General features: G+C 40.9%; 2 protein-coding genes across 3 annotated transcripts in view; one reads left to right on the top strand and one right to left on the bottom strand.

The window, feature by feature from the left end:
• Positions 1 to 1,927: 1,927 nt before the first annotated feature.
• Positions 1,928 to 17,887, bottom strand: wdr77 (WD repeat domain 77). Its single transcript, XM_061932616.2, has 10 exons — positions 17,522 to 17,887; positions 13,046 to 13,231; positions 12,821 to 12,962; positions 11,348 to 11,397; positions 5,336 to 5,406; positions 2,837 to 2,894; positions 2,700 to 2,771; positions 2,525 to 2,633; positions 2,395 to 2,463; positions 1,928 to 2,316 (listed from the first exon to the last, which is right to left on the bottom strand). Exons 1-10 carry the CDS (start codon positions 17,604 to 17,606, stop codon positions 2,172 to 2,174), a joined length of 987 nt encoding a protein of 328 aa, XP_061788600.1. The 5' UTR covers positions 17,607 to 17,887; the 3' UTR covers positions 1,928 to 2,171.
• A 940-nt stretch (positions 17,888 to 18,827) lies between these two features.
• LOC133578236 (protein polybromo-1-like) overlaps positions 18,828 to 20,797 on the top strand; it is a 79,869-nt gene continuing 77,899 nt past the window's right edge. For both annotated transcript variants that reach the window (XM_061932490.2, XM_061932491.2), the window contains exon 1: positions 18,828 to 18,939. The gene's annotated coding sequence lies outside the window, so the exon portion shown is untranslated. The remainder of the gene's footprint in view (positions 18,940 to 20,797) is intronic.

Here is a 20,797-nt window from a genome sequence, read left to right as displayed (position 1 = left end):
AACAGAATTCTATTCATTTTTTGTGTGCTGAATGTTAGCTTGTGTGATTACTCTCCGTTAATTTAGCATATCTAGCTGCAAGCTAGATCAGGGATGTGTACATTTTTTCCAGCAAAGTAAAAAAAGGTGGGAAAAAAATCAAGAGGGCAGGGAATTTGTGCATTAAAGATGCTAATACAAGGAAATGGGATAAAATTGCTATGGTATGGAAAGGGGTAGGATTAAATAAGCTCTGCTTCTTCCTACTCCTTTTCGGACGTGCTATAATGGAACAACTGGAAATATGTGATGCATTACGCTGTATCGTATGCATGTTGGAAATAAAATAAAAACATATATGAACGTCCCAGCAGTCGGCAATTATGCGAAATAAGGTGCTAGACCATCTTCGCCATTTGGGCGCTCATGTCATCTTTCTGCAGGAGACTCATCTTAAACCTGCTACTTGAAATCGAGACGAGGATCCCGAACATCCCTAAATAGGTGAATAATTCATAACATTGCTTTTGGTTCATTGTTTTTTTCAAATGAGTTAAACAAAAAAATCAGACTAAAGGCCTCAAGGAACCAATAGGGCCTCATTCATAAAAGTATTAAGAATAAAGTCATATAAATATTTTTTTTTACTTCCAACGCTCAAATCAATCAAAGTTTATTTGTATAGCCCTTAATCACAAGTGTCTCAAAGGGCTGCACAAGCAACAACATCCTCCGCTCAATCCCCCTTAAAACTCTGAACTCTTTTGTTGTTATGCCCTTTTTCTCAACAAAAGAAAACATTTTATTTATATGGGAAAGACACAAAATATGTGACATTTTGCCCACAAAAAAATATTTCTAACTGGAATATTTGATGTGAGTTGGAGCCTTGAATATGTCATGAATTCATACCAACATTGATTTAAATAATTTTCTTACAATGACTGTTTTAAAGTAAAAAAGTGCCGGAATAGTAGCTTGATTAGTTTCAATATTGCAACATTTTGTCGTTACATTACACTTTTTTTTTCCCACTTGCAATAGTTTTTTTAAATGTGCTACGGGCTGTAAAAAAAATTGCTACAAGCCGCACTTTAGACACCCCTGAACCAGAGCATTAATCGCTAGCTATCTTAAATGCTAACATATACAATATAAATGTTTGTTTTTATTTGAAAATTGCAAGGTACAGTGAGTAGGGTGTCCATACCACTGCCATTGTGTTGGGTCATCTAGTCATGGCCAAAAATATTGGCACCCCTGCATTTCTGTCAGCTAATGCACCACTTCTTCCAGAAAATTGTTGAATTTACAAATGCTTTAGTATTAACATGTTTATTTCTTTTGCTTGCATTGGAACAACGGGTGGGCTACCAAATATTAAGTTGAGGGTGCCAATAATTTTGTCCAGTCCATTTTTGGAGTTCTATGTAAAATAATATCAGATTCTGCTTTTTTGTGTGTTGTTCCAATGCAAACAAAATAAATAAACATGTGAACACCAAAGCATTTGTAATTTCAACAAATTTCTGGGAGAAGTGGTGCGTTATCTGACAGAAATGCAGGGGTGCCAATATTGTTGGCCATGACTGTATGTATCTGTGGAAAAATTGCGTGCCGACCACCTGTTGATGACCGCTGATCTAATACTGTATATATAATTTTTACTTTTATATCAAGCTGAGGGCTAACAAAAAATTAGCTGTGGGCCAGAAATGAACACCCCTAATCTCACATCATTGACGAAAAACCAAAAAATACAAAACGATCATGTGGATGGGCATGCAAGACAAATGTGGAAAAACATTTTTACGGTGTGGAGAATGATGTTCTCTCCAATGGAACACACTCAGAGATGGGCTTTTGCAAGTTTGTATTAGAAAGTACCAACCTTTTTGGGTGTAAAAAGGCCATAAAATCAAAAGGAAGTAGCACTGCTACAAACAAAAGCGTTATACAAATGTCCTTTATTAGAGCTATAAAAAGTAATAGGAGTCTTGGTATTGGAAAAAATTGAGTAATGCGGGGTGTGTCCTATTTGCCGGTGACACGAGAAGAAAAGCAGCAGAATAGCAAAAAAAAACAAAACGTAATGTTGCTGTATCACTGGCACTGAGATGATTTGATGCCATTTATGCTACTAGAGATTGCAACAGAAAGGCTAGCATTACTAAGTGTTCATGACACACATACTAAGATGTGCTTGGAGCGCTCCCTGTTGGATCCACAGTGTGGTGCAGCACAAGGTGATCCCAGCCCACAGTGGTCAGCTTATTGGAGCCCCCCTGCAGCCAGCACACACCTTTGACAAAGTCCTGGTGGCGTCCGTCTCGAAATCTACAAAAAAACCAGGGAGAATATATTTGTATAAGAGTGTCTTGACGAGGAGGAGGGCGGTTTTTCTTTTTAACTCACATTTCCTGCAGGTCCGAGTTCAAGACAGCGAGAGAACAATCCTCGCTAATGGAGGCAAGCAGGGGGGTGCTGCGACCAAGAGAAAACAAATGTAACAAGCAGCAGACTTTAGCGGCTGCATGAGGATTACCTGTGTGTAGAAAAGGCGAGCGCGTTGACTCGGCGCCGGTGGACGCTTTCCACGCTAGGCGGCTCTGTCGACAGGAAGTCCTTGACAGACACTTTGCCTAACTCGTCGCCTGAAAACAAGGAATGTGCTTTAGGATGGAGAACGTGACACATTCAGGCCGGGAGGGGGCTCATACCGAAGGCAATGGTGCTACTATGGTGGGGGTGCCAGGTGACAGTGGTGGGTATGCAGCTGGGGCCCTCCACATCTAGAACATATACAATCAATCTTCTAGCCAAACTATCATTGACAGATTCATTGAACGTTGCTCACCTATTCTTCTAGCTGGCTTATCCGGCTTGCGTGTGTCCCACATCAGCACTCGGCCATCCTGGGAGGCAACACTATTATTTACAGACAGTACAAAAACTAAGCAATTTTTTTTAAACTCCCAAGTGAAGGCATGTGATCACCCTTTGAGGAAAAAAAGAGGAAAATCATCACAAAGTCCTGGCACGCACCCCTAAAAGAAAATGTTGAAAGTCAACACTACATACATATTTTACCTTTTGATTTATTCTCATCTACAAACATTTTTTGGCTGTCTTTTTGACACCTACATGTCCCATGTAATGTACCATATAATGTTTTGATTTTTTTTAGTATATCATTTACTAACATTATTATCATTGAAAATGTAATGTAAATTTCTATAACATTCATACAAAGAACTCAGAAACAGTTTCCATTTTGCAACTCTATCCTATAGTCACCCCTCCTTGGTTAATATACTTCTGGTGGTGTGACCTCTGTTTAAATGCGTCACATCAAATATAAACCTTCTCGTTGGCTACTAAGAAATACTGTAGAACAGGGGTGTCCAAACCTTTGGACTCGAGGACTACGTTGGGCTGAAAAAATTTGGAGGGAAGTTGGCCAAACAAGTAAGAATACAATACAAACTGCCGGAAAGTGTTTAGCATACATCACCCATAATGCACTGTATTAGATTTATATATTTGTAATCTTAAAATATGTATACATGTTTTATAATGTCCACAATGTTAACTTAGCAGAATGTGCTATGTGTGTTGACTTCATTTGTTGGTTATAGGTACTTTACACCATGAGGAGGAGGAAGTTGTTTGTATTGGTGATTTCAAAAAATGATCGGACCCCCCTGGCACTCTTACTTGAGTGCGTAAACGACGTCAAGGCCTGTTTGGCGCAGAATAGTTATAAAGCTAAACGAGGAAAAAACTGAAGTTTTGCTGCTGGGCAACAGTGACCCTCTGCTTGACCTGGACATCCCAGTCACCAGCCTTGGAGTCATTGTAGACCATGGTTTTAAATTTGATAAACATAACGCTGTTGTTACATCAAGTTTGTATTATCTTCGGCTTTTATCAACAATTAAATCTTTTCTATCTTTTAAACAATTTGAACAGGTCATGCACACTTTTATCTCATCCCATCTGGACTACTGTAATGCACTTTACACTGGAATAAATCAAAATGCACTGTTACGCTTACAGTTAGTCCAGAAGTCTGTGGCACCACTTTTAAAGGGAACCAAAAAATGGGAGCACATCACCCCTATTCTCGCTTCTCTGCATTGGTTTCCTGTTCGTTTTAGAATTGATTTAAACATTTTACTGTTTGTTTTTAAAGCTTTGAATGGACTGGCCTCAAAGTATATCACGGACATCATCCAAATTTAATCTCTAGCTCACGCGTTGAGGTCCGAGGGCCAGTTCCAACTTGTGGGGCCTAAAACGAGGCTTAAGACTAGGGGAGACAGGGCCTTCTCTGTTGTTGGCCCTAAACTTTGGAATGTTCTGCCCCCACATGTCAGAATGGCCCTCACTGTTGAATGTTTTAAGTCTCGTCTTAAAGCCCACTCTCTGGCTTTTAAATCGGCGTGAGTCTTGTGGTCCTCTGTGTCTTTTATTGTTTTATTTCATTTCATTAATGTCTTTTATAACTTTATTCTATTTTTTATTAGTTTTTTTACTTGTTTCATTTTAAATGCTTGTGATTTGATTACTTTTTATTGTTTCTTTTTATGTGCAGCACTCTGAAAACAGTTTTGTTGTTAATAGTGTTATATAAATAAAGGGGATTGGATTGGGTCATATAAATTGATGCCGTGCTGTAGTCACTGTCAAAGAAGATTTGTGGTCATTGACCATCGTATCTGTCTTTGTCCACAAGAGGGGAGCGATATCACCTCAATCCACAGATGAGCAAAACATTCTGCGGGCCAATCTTTTTGTTAAACTTGTGATGTCTCGCAGGCCGCGCATACATCATAGTTTGGACACCCCTGTTGTAGAACCACTACTGGTTTAGAACTAACAATGTTATGATTGTAATCATCCATGATCCATATATGATTAGTAGCAAAGCAGACAGCTGTCAACATTGTGGCTTGGAGTGCAAACGGAGGAGACAACAGGTAAGCTAGCTTCATGGTTAGCGAACTAGCGAGCTTGTTCAGTGCTCCTGATTGTCTACCTGACCTGCAACTCGCTGCAGTGTTAAGGCAGAAGGAACAGTGAGTATTGGCAGCTGAGGCGAGCGATCAACAAATTTTGTTTGGATCGTATTCATATATATATATATATATATATATATATATATATATATATATATATATATATATATATATATATATATATATATATATATATATATATATATATATTTTTTTTTTTTTTTTTACGCAGATGTGATATTTTGACAAAAGTTAATGTTTAAAAACACAGATTTCCGCGTTTTTGCGGATATTTCAGATGCCTGCAATTGTTGTGCTTAAACTCCGCCTCTTACCTGACCACAGGAAGTGAAGAGAGATTCTTCTGTCGGACTGCAGGACACGCATGTGACCGCTTGTGTGTGCACTAGAAGATAAAACATTGCTCATTTTACAACAACAAAGAATGGTACCAAGTGAAGCATCAACAAATTGTTTTATTTTTTCGTATTTTAGTGTGATTTTTAGAGGAACGAAATACTTTTATCAAGCACAGTGAGGTCTTGGTTTTCTTGCACCCCCCTTTATATGATTTTCTCCCAGAGTTTGCCCCGGTTTTCATACATCGTCGTGATTATTTTACGACCACACGTGAAACTAGTCAATATGCCCGCATAATGATCAAGTGCCCAAACAAAGAAACCCGCACATTGATGACTCAGTCACTGTGCTTTTTAAAAAGAATTGTATCGAGTACGTCTGCAAAATAATACTTCACGTGGCCAAAGAAAGTTGCGAGTGCTAGCACTTTGATAAAGAAGGTAAAAAGTACTATCGAATTCCAAAAAGAGCTTTTAGATGATGCCCCCAGCAAATGCCTATAGGATATATAGGAATACAGCAGTATCTCAACTTACAAGTAGGGTTGCGTGATATATGATATTAATTTGGCCGAGGATAGAGCTTTTATTACTATTGTCATATCATGATGATGACACAGCCGTATTTTTGACAGCGACAAGCCAAGGACCATTTCCTTAATACACTGTAGCGTCCTTTCTAACTGCTAAAGTCCATGGTTAAAAAAGCACTTGTAAGTCTCTAATCCTGGCCTCCATGGCAGCAAATAAACTGTTTCTTAAAAGTACCATTATCACTGAAAGACGAGGACTAGCTACACATGACACTACACATTGTAGGAGGATAAAATAAGCCATGCTAATCGCTAAACTAGAAATCTTAAATGTGATCGGATTAATACAAATATCAACAATAATGATACCACGTAGGGGTGTAACGATTAATCAATATATCAATTTATATTCCTAAGAAACAACTACGTGCTCGGCAAATTTGCCTTCCAAAAGATAGATATTGAGCCAACATCGTTTTAAAAAGGCAATCAATCGATTGTATCTATACTAGGGCTGCAACAACTAATCGATTATAAAAATAGTTGGCGATTAATTTAGTCATCGATTCGTTGGATCTATGCTATGCGCATGTGCTGAGGCTACGTTTTTTTTTTTTTTTTTTTTTAAACCTTTATTTATAAACTGCAACATTTACAAACAGCTGAGAAACAATCAAAATAATAGGGGTGTAACGATACGTGTATTTGTATCGAACCGTTTCGGTATGGGGTTTCGGTTCGGTGCGGAGGTGTACCAAACGAGTTTCCACACGGACATATTAAGTAGCGTACTGCACGTTGTGTAAACAATACTCAAAATGCCGGACATTTGAGGCATTTAAGAAACTCCGCCCTGACAGCGCCGCAAAAGAGGACATGTCCGGTGAAAAGAGGATGCATGGTCAGTCTATCCTAGTCCGTTAGCTGCTGGCATGCTAGCAAAAGAGGACTTGTCCGGTGAAACCGATTGCTGCTAGCATGCTAGGCTAGGCTAAGATAGACTGACCATACCTCCTCTTTTAACCGGACATGTCCTCTTTTGCGGGGCTGTCCGGGCGGTGTTTCTTAAATGCCTCAAATGTCCGGCATTTTGAGTTATGGTTGTGTGTATTAACAATGTACGTTCAGGGTGAAGAAGGGGTTAAAAACAAAACAAATTGTGCGCGCAGCAGCATTCGTGAGAGCAAGAGAGTTATGATAAACGCGCATGCGTTACCAGGCTCTGCTTTTTATCCACAGATTTATCAGATTTATTTTTTTATTATCTATAGCAGGGGTGTCAAAAGTGTGCATTTTTGTAACATTTTCCTTGTTTTATTTGGCAAGTTGAAAGAACATGGCGCCAGTATGCTGTTTTTTTTTAAAATAAAATACTGGAAAGGATAGAAATGTAGTTTGTCTCTTTTATCCGATTAGTAATCAATTAATCGAAATAATTATCGACAGATTAATCGATTATCAAATTAGTTGTTAGTTGCAGCCCTAATCTACACTAGAAAAAAGATTGGATTTTGACAACGGCAGACTTTGAGAAATGTAACACTTTTATGATAAGAACGTTAAATGTTATTCAAAAATGGCGGATAGCTAGGGCGGCCAAGAAAGGTCACAACAAATGCAAACGCGACAAGACAATATTATTAATTACAACAGCTACAGCTTGATTGCACAAGCCACAACAAATACAAACGCAGCAACAACAATATGACAACGTCACACAACTTTAAGCCAAAAAGGAAATGACAGCGGAGCAAGTTTTGCTGCCGGACCTACAAACCCTGTTTCCATATGAGTTGGGAAATTGTGTTAGATGTAAATATAAACGGAATACAATGATTTGTATGTTCCCCGCCTCTATTGTCGAGGTGGCTGATTGGAGCTGTGGCCGCAAGGTAGTTGGTGCCTGTCGTGGCGGTAATCCTAGAACCCGTTGGTGGACACCGGCGGTGAGGGATGCCGTCAAGCTGAAGAAGGAGTCCTATCGGGTTCTTTTGGCTCATAGGACTCCGGAGGCAGCGGACAGGTACCAACAGGCCAAACGGTGTGCGGCTTCAGCGGTCGCAAAGGCAAAAACTCGGACATGGGAGGAGTTCGGGGAAGCCATGGAAAACGACTTCCGGACGGCTTCGAAGCGATTCTGGACCACCATCCGCCGCCTCAGGAAGGGGAAGCAGTGCACTGTCAACACCGGGTATGGTGCGGATGGTGTTCTGCTGACCTCGACTGCGGATGGTGTGGATCAGTGGAGGGAATACTTCGAAGACCTCCTCAATCCCACCAACACGTCTTCCTATGTGGAAGCAGTGCCTGGGGAATCTGTGGTGGGCTCTCCTATTTCTGGGGCTGACGTTGCTGAGGTAGTTAAAAAGCTCCTCGCTGGCAAGGCCCCGAGGTGGATGAGATCCGCCCGGAGTTCCTTAAGGCTCTGGATGCTGTGGGGCTGTCTTGGTTGACAAGACTCTGCAGTATCGCGTGGACATAGGGGGCGGTACCTCTGGATTGGCAGCCCGGGGTGGTGGTTCCTCTCTATCGTGGGATCACACTCCTCAGCCTTCCCGGTAAGGTTTATTCAGGTGTACTGGAGAGGAGGCTACGCCGGATAGTCGAACCTCGGATTCAAGAGGAACAGTGTGGTTTTCGTCCTGGTCGTGGAACTGTGGACCAGCTCTATACTCTCGGCAGGGTCCTTGAGGGTGCATGGGAGTTTGCCCAACCAGTCTACATGTGCTTTGTGGACTTGGACAGGGCATTCGACCGTGTCCCTCGGGAGGTCCTGTGGGGAGTGCTCAGAGAGTATGGGGTATCGGACTGTCTGATTGTGGCTGTCCGCTCTCTGTACGATCAGTGTCAGAGCTTGGTCCGCATTGCCGGCAGTAGGTCGGACACGTTTCCAGTGAGGGTTGGACTCCGCCAAGGCTGCCCTTTGTCACCGATTCTGTTCATAACTTTTATGGACAGAATTTCTAGGCGCAGTCAAGGCGTTGAGGGGATCCGGTTTGGTGGCTGCAGGATTAGGTCTCTGCTTTTTGCGGATGATGTGGTCCTGATGGCTTCATCTGGCCAGGATCTTCAGCTCTCGCTGGATCGGTTCGCAGCCGAGTGTGAAGCGACTGGGATGAGAATCAGCACCTCCAAGTCCGAGTCCATGGTTCTCGCCCGGAAAAGGGTGGAGTGCCATCTCCGGGTTGGGGAGGAGACCCTGCCCCAAATGGAGGAGTTCAAGTACCTAGGAGTCTTGTTCACGAGTGGGGGAAGAGTGGATCGTGAGATCGACAGGCGGATCGGTGCGGCATCTTCAGTAATGCGGACGCTGTATCGATCCGTTGTGGTGAAGAAGGGGGTGAGCCGGAAGGCAAAGCTCTCAATTTACCGGTCGATCTACGTTCCCATCCTCACCTATGGTCATGAGCTTTGGGTTATGACCGAAAGGACAAGATCACGGGTACAAGCGGCCGAAATGAGTTTCCTCCGCCGGGTGGCGGGGCTCTCCCTTAGAGATAGGGTGAGAAGCTCTGTCATCCGGGGGGAGCTCAAAGTAAAGCCGCTGCTCCTCCACATCGAGAGGAGCCAGATGAAGTGGTTCGGGCATCTGGTCAGGATGCCACCCGAACGCCTCCCAAGGGAGGTGTTTAGGGCACGTCCAACCAGTAGGAGGCCACGGGGAAGACCCAGGACACGTTGGGAAGACTATGTCTCCCGGCTGGCCTGGGAACGCCTCGGGATCCCCCGGGAGGAGCTGGACAAAGTGGCTGGGGAGAGGAAAGTCTGGGCTTCCCTGCTTAGGCTGCTGCCCCCGCGACCCGACCTCAGATAAGCGGAAAAAGATGGATGGATGCATGGACAATGATTTGCAAATCCTTTTCAACCCATATTCAAATTGAATGCACTACAAAGACAACATATTTGATGTTCAAACTCAAACTTAATTTTTTTTTTGCAAATAATAATTAACTTAGAATTTCATGGCTGCAACACGTGCCAAAGTAGTTGGGGAAAGAGCATGTTCACCACTGTGTTACTTTGCCTTTCCTTTTAACAACACTCAGTAAACGTCTGGGAACTGAGGAGACACATTTTTTAAGCTTCTCAGGTGGAATTCTTTCCCATTCTTGCTTGATGTACAGCTTAAGTTGTTCAACAGTCCGGGGGTCTCCGTTGTGGTATTTTAGGCTTCATAATGTGCCACACATTTTCAATGGGAGACAGGTCTGGACTACAGGCAGGCCAGTCTAGTACCCACACTCTTTTACTATGAAGCCACGTTGATGTAACACGTGGCTTGGCATTGTCTTGCTGAAATAAGCAGGGGCGTCCATGGTAACGTTGCTTGGACGGCAACATATGTTGCTCCAAAACCTGTATGCACCTTTCAGCATTAATGGCGCCTTCACAGATGTGTAAGTTACTCATGTCTTGGGCACTAATACACCCCCATACCATCACAGATGCTGGCTTTTCAACTTTGCGTCAAAACAATCCAGATGGTTATTTTTCTCTTTAGTCCGGAGGACACGACGTCCACAGTTTCCAAAAACAATTTGAAATGTGGACTCGTCAGACCACAGAACACTTTTCCACTTTGTATCAGTCCATCTTAGATGAGCTCAAGCCCAGCGAAGCCGACGGCGTTTCTGGGTGTTGTTGATCAACGGTTTTCGTCTTGCATAAGAGAGTTTTAACTTGCACTTACAGATGTAGCGACCAACTATAGTTACTGACAGTGGGTTTCTGAAGTGTTCCTGAGCCCATGTGGTGATATCCTTTACACACTGATGTCGCTTGTTGATGCAGTACAGCCTGAGGGATTGAAGGTCACAGGCTTAGCTGCTTATGTGCAGTGATTTCTCCAGATTCTCTGAACCCTTTGATGATATTACGGACCGTAGATGGTGAAATCCCTAAATTCCTTGCAATAGCTGGTTGAGAAAGGTTTTTCTTAAACTGTTCAACAATTTGCTCACGCATTTGTTGACAAAGTGGTGACCCTCGCCCCATCCTTGTTTGTGAATGACTGAGCATTTCATGGAATCTACTTTTGTACCCAATCATGGCACCCACCTGTTCCCAATTTGCCTGTTCACCTGTGGGATGTTCCAAATAAGTGTTTGATGAGCATTCCTCAACTTTATCAGTATTTATTGCCACCTTTCCCAACTTCTTTGTCACGTGTTGCTGGCATCAAATTCTATAGTTAACGATTATTTGCAAAAAAAAAAAGTTTATCAGTTTGACCATCAAATATGTTGTCTTTGTAGCATATTCAACTGAATATGGGTTGAAAATTATTTGCAAATCATTGTATTCTGTTTATATTTACATCCAACACAATTTCCCAATTCATATGGAAACGGGGTTTGTATATAAAGATAGATTCAAGCCATAGTGCCCATCCCTAATTGATACCAAAATCTGCAGTATTGTCCATAGTTGTGAAGAAGCAGTGTTCTTCTCTTACCGTTGTATGTGTTGACAACCTTCTCTTGACTGACATCCCACACTTTAATTCTGCAGCAAAGGAACAGAAGCAGAAGTGAGAAGTAGTGATCCACCGATTATCAGCTGGGCCAATATTTGGCATTTTGACGTATATCAATATTGGCCTTCTTTTATCGTATCGGACACATTTTTTTTTACAACTACAACAGAAATAGATCTGCAGATACAATACATACACATATGATACCAGTATATAGTATAAACATTTTATAATTAGAGAGTAAGTTGGTAGTAATAAGCAGTGCTCCTTTCTGCTAACTGCGCTTCCGTGCTCAGACGATTAGCAACTAATCGGCTAAGGTAAGGTAAGGTAAGCTTGAAAAATGTTTCAAATAAGCTATGTGAAAGATCCCAGAATTAGTTTTATTTAAATGTTTGCGATATTTAGAAATCATATACTTCATGTCAATCATATAATTTAGAAATCAATTATGTAAATAGAGTTACAAATTGAGAACAGGAAGTGAACAAATGTATTGGTATTGTGGTGAAGTGGAAAAGGAGTAGGATTAAATAAGCTTTGCTTCTTCCTACTCTTTATTGGACATGTTGTAAAGCGAAATGAAAAATATTTAAAATATGTAATGTATAATATTAAAGTTAAAGTCCCAACGATAGTGACACATACACTAAGTGTGGTGAAATTATCCTCTGCATTTGACCCATCCCCATGTTCACCCTCTGGGAGGTGAAGTGAGCAGTGAGCAGCAGCGGTGGCCGCGCTCAGGAATTATTTGGTGATTTAACCCCCAATTCTAACCCTTGATGCTGAGAACCAAGCAGGGAGGCAATGGGTCCAATTTTTATAGTCTTTGGTATGACTCGGCCGGGGTTTGAACTCACGACCTTCCAGTCTCAAGGAGTACACTAACCACAAGGCCTAACTGTGTTCAAAATAAACTTCAACCTGCCAACCAACCAATATTTTATGGTTCCTCACAAGGAAAGCGTACGATATATTACAATCCATAAACTGCTACAAAATTGGTTAGCTTGCAAGTTATTGTGATGTGGCAAAATCCCATATTTTTTACCAATTTTCCCAGGAGATTTGCCATATTTTGAAATGCAAATGTTGATACTCCTCTTAGACACATGTAATAAAGATGTTTGTGATATCCCCTGATGTTTTTTGGTGCTAAATTATTTGACATAACATTAGTGCCGCATAAAACATTATGTCACTACTGGTCCGATGTTTCCTAAAAATAATGTTTAAAAAAACAAAACAACTTAAAGCCTTGTCCAGTTTACTGATGTATACTATTAATGTTCAGCTAAATGCTACTGCAAATAAATATCAGCTTCAAATACGGGTCATCGGCCTCCTTGACTACTAATCATCTGTATCAGCCCTGAAAAAAACCTATCGGTACGTATGTAGTGAGAAAACATTTTTATTGGACTAAATCGTCCTGTAGGTTTGTCTGACCTGCAGTCCATGCTCCCTGTGACAACACTGTTGCCTGCAGCCATGGGGCTCACCGAGCTCACAATGTGGTCATGCTCATGCTTGGTGAAGCGGTTCACCAGGAGGCGCTCGTCCTCCGACAGCTCCCACAGCTCCAAGGCGCCTGAAGAACAACCAACAACACTGCAGGTTAGCTCACAACTTTTAAACAAACTTTTGATTCTTTTCTATTGAACAAGTTCTTACCCGAGTCTGATGCCACCACGACGCCCTTGTCAGACAACCACTTGACGTCTGTGACTCCAGCCTCGGTCTGCACGCCGGCTTTGCAGAAGCCCTCGTTGGGGGCCTGCTCGGGGTTGCTGTAGATCCACACGGAGCTCTGCCAGCTCCTGCCAGTGAGGCTGGAAGAACCAAGCAACAACGTGCCATCTAAGGGAAAGTAAGAAAAACCTGACTATTTTTACTGCAAACATTTCAATGGCGATCAATCGATCGCAACTGGACTGTTTGGTTTGTCTTAGAAGATATTTTGCCGCTCAATCGAGTAGGCTTCATCGGTTCGTGCTCATAGACTTAGATTGGTGGGATCTAGTCCTGCGATGGATTGAATGCTCTGAGATGACAATGACCTGGAAGAATGAAAACATTCATAGACATTTCGATAGCAACATTGCAGCGATGATGCAGTGCCAACTCCTGCCCACTAATTCAAGAAGACCAAAGTCTACTTAAAAAAACTAGTCGACTGTGTTTTTATTACTACTAAAATAGCGCCTATTCTACTAGACATTAAATCTTGAAATTTAAAAATTTGTCACACTTGCAGTTGCACGATGAAAGTATCAGGATGGACTACACCAGTGTTTTTCAACCGCTGTGCCGCGGCACACTAGTGTGCCGTGAGATACAGTCTGGTGTGCCGTGGGAAATTATGTAACTTCACCTAATTGGGTTAAAAATATTTTTTGCAAACCAGTAATTATAATCCGCAAATGTGTAGTTGTTGAGCTTCTGTGCTGTCTAGAGCTCGGCAGAGTAACCATGTAATACTCTTCCATATCAGTTGGTGGCAGCAGGTAGCTAATTGCTTTGTAGATGTCAGGAAAATGGTTTGTTGTAATCACAATATGCGGGAGGCGGTGTGTAGGTAAAAAGGTATCTAACACTTAAACCAAAAATAAACAAAAGGTGAGTGCCGCTAAGACAGTGGTTCTCAAACTTTTTTTGTCATCCCCCACTTTGGACAAGGGGGAGTTTTCAAGCCCCACCTGGCCCCATCGCCCCAACAGAGCGCTAATGCCAAGCTTCAACATTTTCAAATTTATTGAACATCAAGTTGTATACATTCAAACTCAACATAAAATAACATCAAGTTCAATGATAAATAAAATAACTGTGCAGCTGTGGTACAACTTGCATCAAGTTCAATAATAAATAAAATAACTTCCATCAAGTTCAATAATAAATAAAACAAAAGTGTTATAACTTGCATCAAGTTCAATAATAAATCAAAACAAGTGTTATAACTTGCATCAAGTTCAATAATAAATCAAATAAAAGTGTTATAACTTGCATCAAGTTCAATAATAAATCAAATAACTTGCATCAAGTTCAATAATAAATCAACAAAAGTGTTATAACTTGCATCAAGTTCAATAATAAATCAAAACAAGTGTTATAACTTGCATCACGTTCAATAATAAATCAAAAAAAGTGTTATAACTTGCATCATGTTCAATAATAAATCAAATAAGTGTTATAACTTGCATCAAGTTCAATAATAAATCAAATAAAAGTGTTATAACTTGCATCAAGTTCAATAATAAATCAAATAACTTGCATCAAGTTCAATAATAAATCAAAAAAAGTGTTATAACTTGCATCAAGTTCAATAATAAATCAAATAACTTGCATCAAACTCAATAATAAATACAATAAAAGTGCCACTTTGCAATCTTTGCAACAAAAAAAAAAGGAGGAGCTATGCATTTGGCAAGACAGGGCAAGTGACAGCACTTTTCCCCGGGAGAGCCACCTTGCTTCACTGTGAAACAGCACGGTTGTATGATCAGCTCCCATTTCCTCACACAGTGCAGAGAACAGTCGCACTTTCAGTGGTCGTGTTTTGATCAAATTTACCGCGCTCACAACATCTGTTAAAACCTCATTGAGTTCGGGGCTGAGCTGCCTTGACGCGAGTGCTTCCCGGTGAATGACACAGTGTGTGCCCGTCAGATTTTTGTTTCTCTGCAGGCGCTGGCTCGACGACCTTTGAGGTGCGAGTCACAAATGTATATATTTGTGTAATTGTGGTCCACACATTAGCCTGCTACCCATCCGCGCGAAAGTTTGTTCCGCTTAGCCCCGCCCCCATTAGTTACTGTTGCTATGTCTGTCAAACTTTCGCTTGCACCGAGAAAGATAAAGCCTACAGTAAAAATAAGTACCGGTAATTTCCATTTATTTATAAAGCGGATTTCACAGACAGAATCACAAAGTGATTTACAGTGTGTATAGAAAATGAAAGCATAGTAAAAAAAAATAATCTAAGAATATTATAATAAAAAAATGTTTTAAGTGAAATTTCCTCCCGTTCCTCGCACCCCACCTGTCATGTCTCTATTCTCCACCAGTGGGGCGCGCCCCACACTTTGAGAAACGCTGCGCTAAGACAAGGCATTGAAACTTAGGAATGGCTATGCAAAACGAAACTTAAACTGAACTGGCTGCAAAGTAAACAAAAACAGAATGCTGGACGACAGCAAAGACGTACAGCGTGTGGAGCAGACGGCGTCCACAAAGTACATCCATACATGACATGACAATCAACAATGTCCCCAGAAAGAAGGATAGCGTCCGCACAACTTAAATATTCTTGATTGCGAAAACAAAGCAGGTGTGGGGAATAGCGTTCAAGGAAGACATGAAACTGCTAAAGGAAAATAACAACAAAAGAGGAAAAGCCACCAAAATAGGAGCGCAAGACAATAAAAAACACTGCACACAGGAAAACACCAAAAAACTCAAAATAAGTCACAGTGTGATGTGACAGGTCGTGACAGTACACCAGTGGTTCTCAAACTTTTTTTGTCATCCCCCACTTTGGACAAGGGGGAGTTTTCAAGCCCCACCTGCCCCCATCGCCCCAACAGAACGCTAATGCCAAGCTTAACATTTTCTAATTTATTGAACATCAAGTAACATCAAGTTGTATACATTTAAACTCAATAACATAACATAACATCAAGTTCAATAATAAATAAAATAACTGTGCAGCTGTGGTATAACTTGCATCAAGTTCAATAATAAATAAAATAACTAAGCATGACTGACACCAGGTCTATTGCAGCGGGGAGAATGAGCTGCTCAGCAATTGTGTGAGGTGTCATGTACTGTTTTGTCATGTCCGAGCCACCGTAGCATGTGTTCAGTGTGTGACGTCACGGGAGGGAGTGAGAGTTTGGACTCTCGAAGTTGTTAATAAACGGGAGCGATCCGAGGCATTGAGTTGAAACGTGTTGCCTGATTATTATTCAATTAAGACACCTAAATAAGCACATAGGTGAAACCGAGGACATAACATAATAAATGTGTTTTTTTGCATTGTGCAATTCTGTATGCAACTCTATACGAAGCCATTTGAGCGTTACTGTTTACTGATGTAGCTTTTACCATGCGCTTCTCCTGTTGACGGTACTCTGTCAGTTATCTTTGAAAGACATCAAGTGGCTTATTGACGTGATTGGGGTGTGTGGTCTCGAGGTGTCTCTTTAATTTGTTGGGTCTCATGCTGTCTGCTGCTAGCGCTTTTAGACACAGAACACACAGGGGTCTCTCCTCTGCCTCCACCTCTGCCGTGAATCCAAGAGCAAGATACCCTTCATCATATTTTCTTTTCGGTTGGCTTTATGGTTGATTAGGCCCGTCAGATTTTTGTTTTTCTGCAGGCGCTGGCTCTGGCTCGACGACCTTTGAGGTGCCAGTCACAAATGTATCCATTTTGTGTAATTGTGGTCCACACATTAGCCTGCTACCCATCCGCGCGAAAGTTTGATCCGCTTAGCCCCGCCCCCATTAGTTACTGTTGCTATGTCTGTCAAACTTTCGCTCCTACCGAAAAATTTAAAGCCTACAGGAAAAATAAGTAATTTACATTTATTTATATAGCGGGTTCCACAGACAGAATCACAAAGTGATTTACAGTGTGTATAGAAAATGAAAGCATAGTAAAAAAAAAAATCTAAGAATATAATTTAAAAAAAAATAATTAAAGTGAAATGTCCTCCCGTTCCTCGCGCCCCACCTGTCATGTCTCTATTCCCCACCAGTGGGGCGCGCCCCACACTTTGAGAAACGCTGCAGTACACCTACTTTGAGACAAGAGCATGGTTGGTTATGGTTTAAATTCATATCCAATAATTGGGAGAACGACTTTTTATTGTCAATATTTCATTTTTTTTTTTTTATGTTTTCTGCTGGTGCTATTCCTCTGAATTTTTTCAATTAAAAAAATGTGCCTTGGCTCAGAAAAGGTTGAAAAACACTGGACTACAGGACCGACGGATGCATACAACCACCGCAATCATCCTGCCTGTGGCTTTCTTGGCAGTTTGCTTCGGATACAACATTTATAACGTATTTCCTAATAAGCATTTTGCAAAAGAAATCGCATTATAAAGGCTATAAACAGAATATGAGTGATATTTAGCACATTGTTACCTGCTCTGTAGTGCACCGCACACAGATGCTTCTCCATGCATGCTGGAGCATTAGGAGGAATGTTCCAACGATTCTCCTTGATCATGGTCCCCACGACGGCTTTCACCCAAGAAATACACACCTGAAGTTTTTAAGGTAATTCTGACCTCCTGGCTTGTAGTCGTAATGTTTTTACTTGATTACAAAAAGCTTGTAATTACAACAAAATCATACAGTAAGGTTTGTCTGGCTATCAATGACACACAACACTGCAGGTGTGTAAGAATGAATTAAGTTAGAAGCGACACACGCGGCCAATTCTTCTTCTGTGGTTTTGCTTCTGCCTCCGCTTCCTGCTTCTTCTTCTTCGTTGGTGTTGCAAAACTGTCATCTTCCGGTCAATTCGTGTAAATCCAAATAAACCCGAGCACAAATGTACATTTCGCTACAGATGTACATAATGTACGCAACGTCCCAGCTCATTTTATAATTAATTAAAAAAATATTGTTGTTTGTTTTTAAATCTCTTAACGGACTAGCGCCACAATATATGCCAGACCTTTTTAAAAGTGTGCACCCCCACAAGGTCTCTGAGGTCAGCTGATCAGTTTCTTCTTGTCGTCCCAAAACAGTTTAAAATCCAGATGTGATCGTGAATTTTCTGCTGTGGCTCCAAAACTTTGGAACAATTTCCTTACTGTTATTCAGACGGCTTCCTCTTTAATGACTTTTAAATCACGTCTTAAAACATAGTTTTACTCTTTGGCTTTTACGAGCCCGAAAGTTACCATGAATTGATTAACGTGGACCCCGACTTAAACAAGCTGAAAAACTTATTCGGATGTTACCATTTAGTAGTGAATTGTACGGAATATGTACTGTACTGTGCAATCTACTGATAAAATTTCCAGTTGTGTGTTTTTATAGTCTATTCTATTTCCCTCTAATGTATTTTATGTATTTAATCTTTTATAGATAAATGTTTTATATTACTGACCCTTCTAGTATGTTTGTCTTAACTTCTGTGCAGCACTTTGTGAAACTTCTATTGGTTTTTGAAATGTGCTATATAAATAAAGTGGATTGGATTGGAGTGAACGTTGCTGCATTATATTTTCTTGTCCAGTAAAGCCCTTTTTATTCACCTGGAAATAAAAGGTATCTTATTTAAGAACATGCATGAAACATAAGACGGCTATGTATTGAATAGGGGATGTCATAAAAAATGATAACAACGACAATAGACTATGGATAATTCCAGATGATTTCCTTCGATAACGGTCGGTGAAATTTAAATGTTTTATTCTGAAGGCAAAAAACGGCGGAAGTAGAATAGTTGGCGTTATCGCGAGTTTCACAATCCTTCCCGTGTGTCGAAAATCGATGAGTGATTGGTTTGTCTTCATTGTCAAGATTCTTTGGCTCAATTGACGCTAAAGGTAAACATGTCAACTAGTTACAATGAAACATGTTGCTCCAGAAAAAAAATGATTGTCGATGCAGTTCACGGTAGCTGTGTGTGACGTCAACTATCGCTGTGGCGCCTTTGTCTCGCTTTTTGGTATTTTGATATTTTGCAGGACTAACTCGTTGTGTTTGCTAACGTTAGCTGTCATCGCGGTCAGGGAGCCGAGCTGCGAGCAGGCAAGAGCGGACTATGAGGTGTGCGGACAGCCGCGGCACAGCACACTAGGCCGGGGTAAAAAGCTCCTTCAGTCAGTGTGTGAGGCTGTCTTTAATTATATTACTTACTATGGCAAAGCTTTATTCTACACATGACAGTTGTCACTAAATGACTTTAACAGTGTTCGTGCCTTTTTATGCCACAAAATCATGTTTGTATAACAGTCTTGGCGAGCTAATAGTCATAATCATAATCCTCCATTTTTCCAACCCTATTGTGGTGGACAGGATATAAAACAATGACCCAATCCTACAAATACACACACAAATTGAAAAAAAAACAACTGCATGGATGAAATGCTGCAAACCAAAGTTGAGGGAGGATGCCCAGAAGAAAGTTGAAAAAATAAAAAGGTACATTTTTTTATGTCTTCTAAACACTTGGTCGTAATATTTTAGAATATGATGTTTTGGCCCTGCAATGAGTTGGTGACTTGCCCAGAGTGTACCCTGCCTTCCACCCGAGCACAGCTGGGATAGGCTCCAGCCGCCTCGACCCTAAAAGGGACAAGCGATAGAAAATAGATGGATGGATGGAATACAGTAACCGGGCTCGAATTTAACCGCGGCAAAAGCAGCGACCCCCTCGTCATGTGCAAGAACATGCCGTGACCGCCCTTCACTTTTTACGTGTTAATGGACGAGGGATGTAACGGTAAACTGTATGATGATAATTTGCGATAAAATTGCTGATGGTTAGTAATACGTCAAATTTTTTAATTACCGAAACCCTGTCATTTATTAATGCATTTTAGGCAACACAAAGTCAGGCGCATGCACACTAGCGGTGTTTGGCCTAATAATCATGGCGGACTAACTACACAAACTTTGCTCCGGAGATTTCCCCTCGGATTAAACGGAGCCAAGCGCTTGGTTTAACGTCATTTTCCCCTCACTTCATGTCGTGCGTTTAAGAGCACACTGCTGTGTTTAGATGGAGACAGGTGTGGACAATATTGGGGAAAGACGCACTTGTCCCCACACTAAAAGTATACAGCGAAGGACAAAACTATTTGCTGTTGCTTTTATTTACTCAATACAGCAGCTGCTGTGACTGACAGTTAATGAGGTGAGGAAACATGCAGCAGGTGATGTGTCGTGAACGTTGTCACAACTTGTTTATAAAGTCTTTAGTTTGTTTACTTGATGATCACTCGTCCTTTATTTAACTGCAAACTGTATCAGTGTTCAAATAACATCAGTGCTAGCTAAAATGTTTTGTCATCATCGATATGAACAAAGGCTGTTAAGATTGTGTATTCGACATGAGAGGTGTCACTCCTCTTTATTTTTGTTGTCCAAACTGTTGTACTGAACCAAGAGAATAACAAAGCTTGTTTATTAGACTTCATCTTCATTAGCCAAATTGCTCTGTGTTTTATTTTAAGATCAAAAAGTAAATACAAGGTTTTTTTCATGTCACAAAGGTATTAATTCCAAAACCATTCATGTGACACAGCATTTTGTTAATATTTTATTGTGTTTAATTCATTCCTATATGACATATTTCTGCTCAAACTCTTAATGGATCTGTCCCGATACAGCATTTACATGTACATATAAATGTGCATAACTTTAAAAAATAAATAAATAATAAAAAACAAATACCTCCCT

Source organism: Nerophis lumbriciformis, linkage group LG38 (genome assembly GCF_033978685.3).
Source record: "Nerophis lumbriciformis linkage group LG38, RoL_Nlum_v2.1, whole genome shotgun sequence".
Classification (NCBI taxonomy): Eukaryota; Metazoa; Chordata; class Actinopteri; order Syngnathiformes; family Syngnathidae; genus Nerophis; species Nerophis lumbriciformis.
This window is presented reverse-complemented; position numbering and strand designations above follow the sequence as displayed.

Bases quoted from the DNA above. Each gene is read 5' to 3' on its own strand.
- wdr77 (XM_061932616.2), bottom strand. From the start codon at position 17,606: ATGATCAAGGAGAATCGTTGGAACATTCCTCCTAATGCTCCAGCATGC. The intron at 2,634-2,699 runs GTATGAGCCCCC...CCTTGTTTTCAG, and splicing joins TAGTAGCACCATTGCCTTCG to GCGACGAGTTAGGCAAAGTG. The intron at 2,464-2,524 runs GTAATCCTCATG...TCTTGGTCGCAG, and splicing joins CTCGCCTTTTCTACACACAG to CACCCCCCTGCTTGCCTCCA.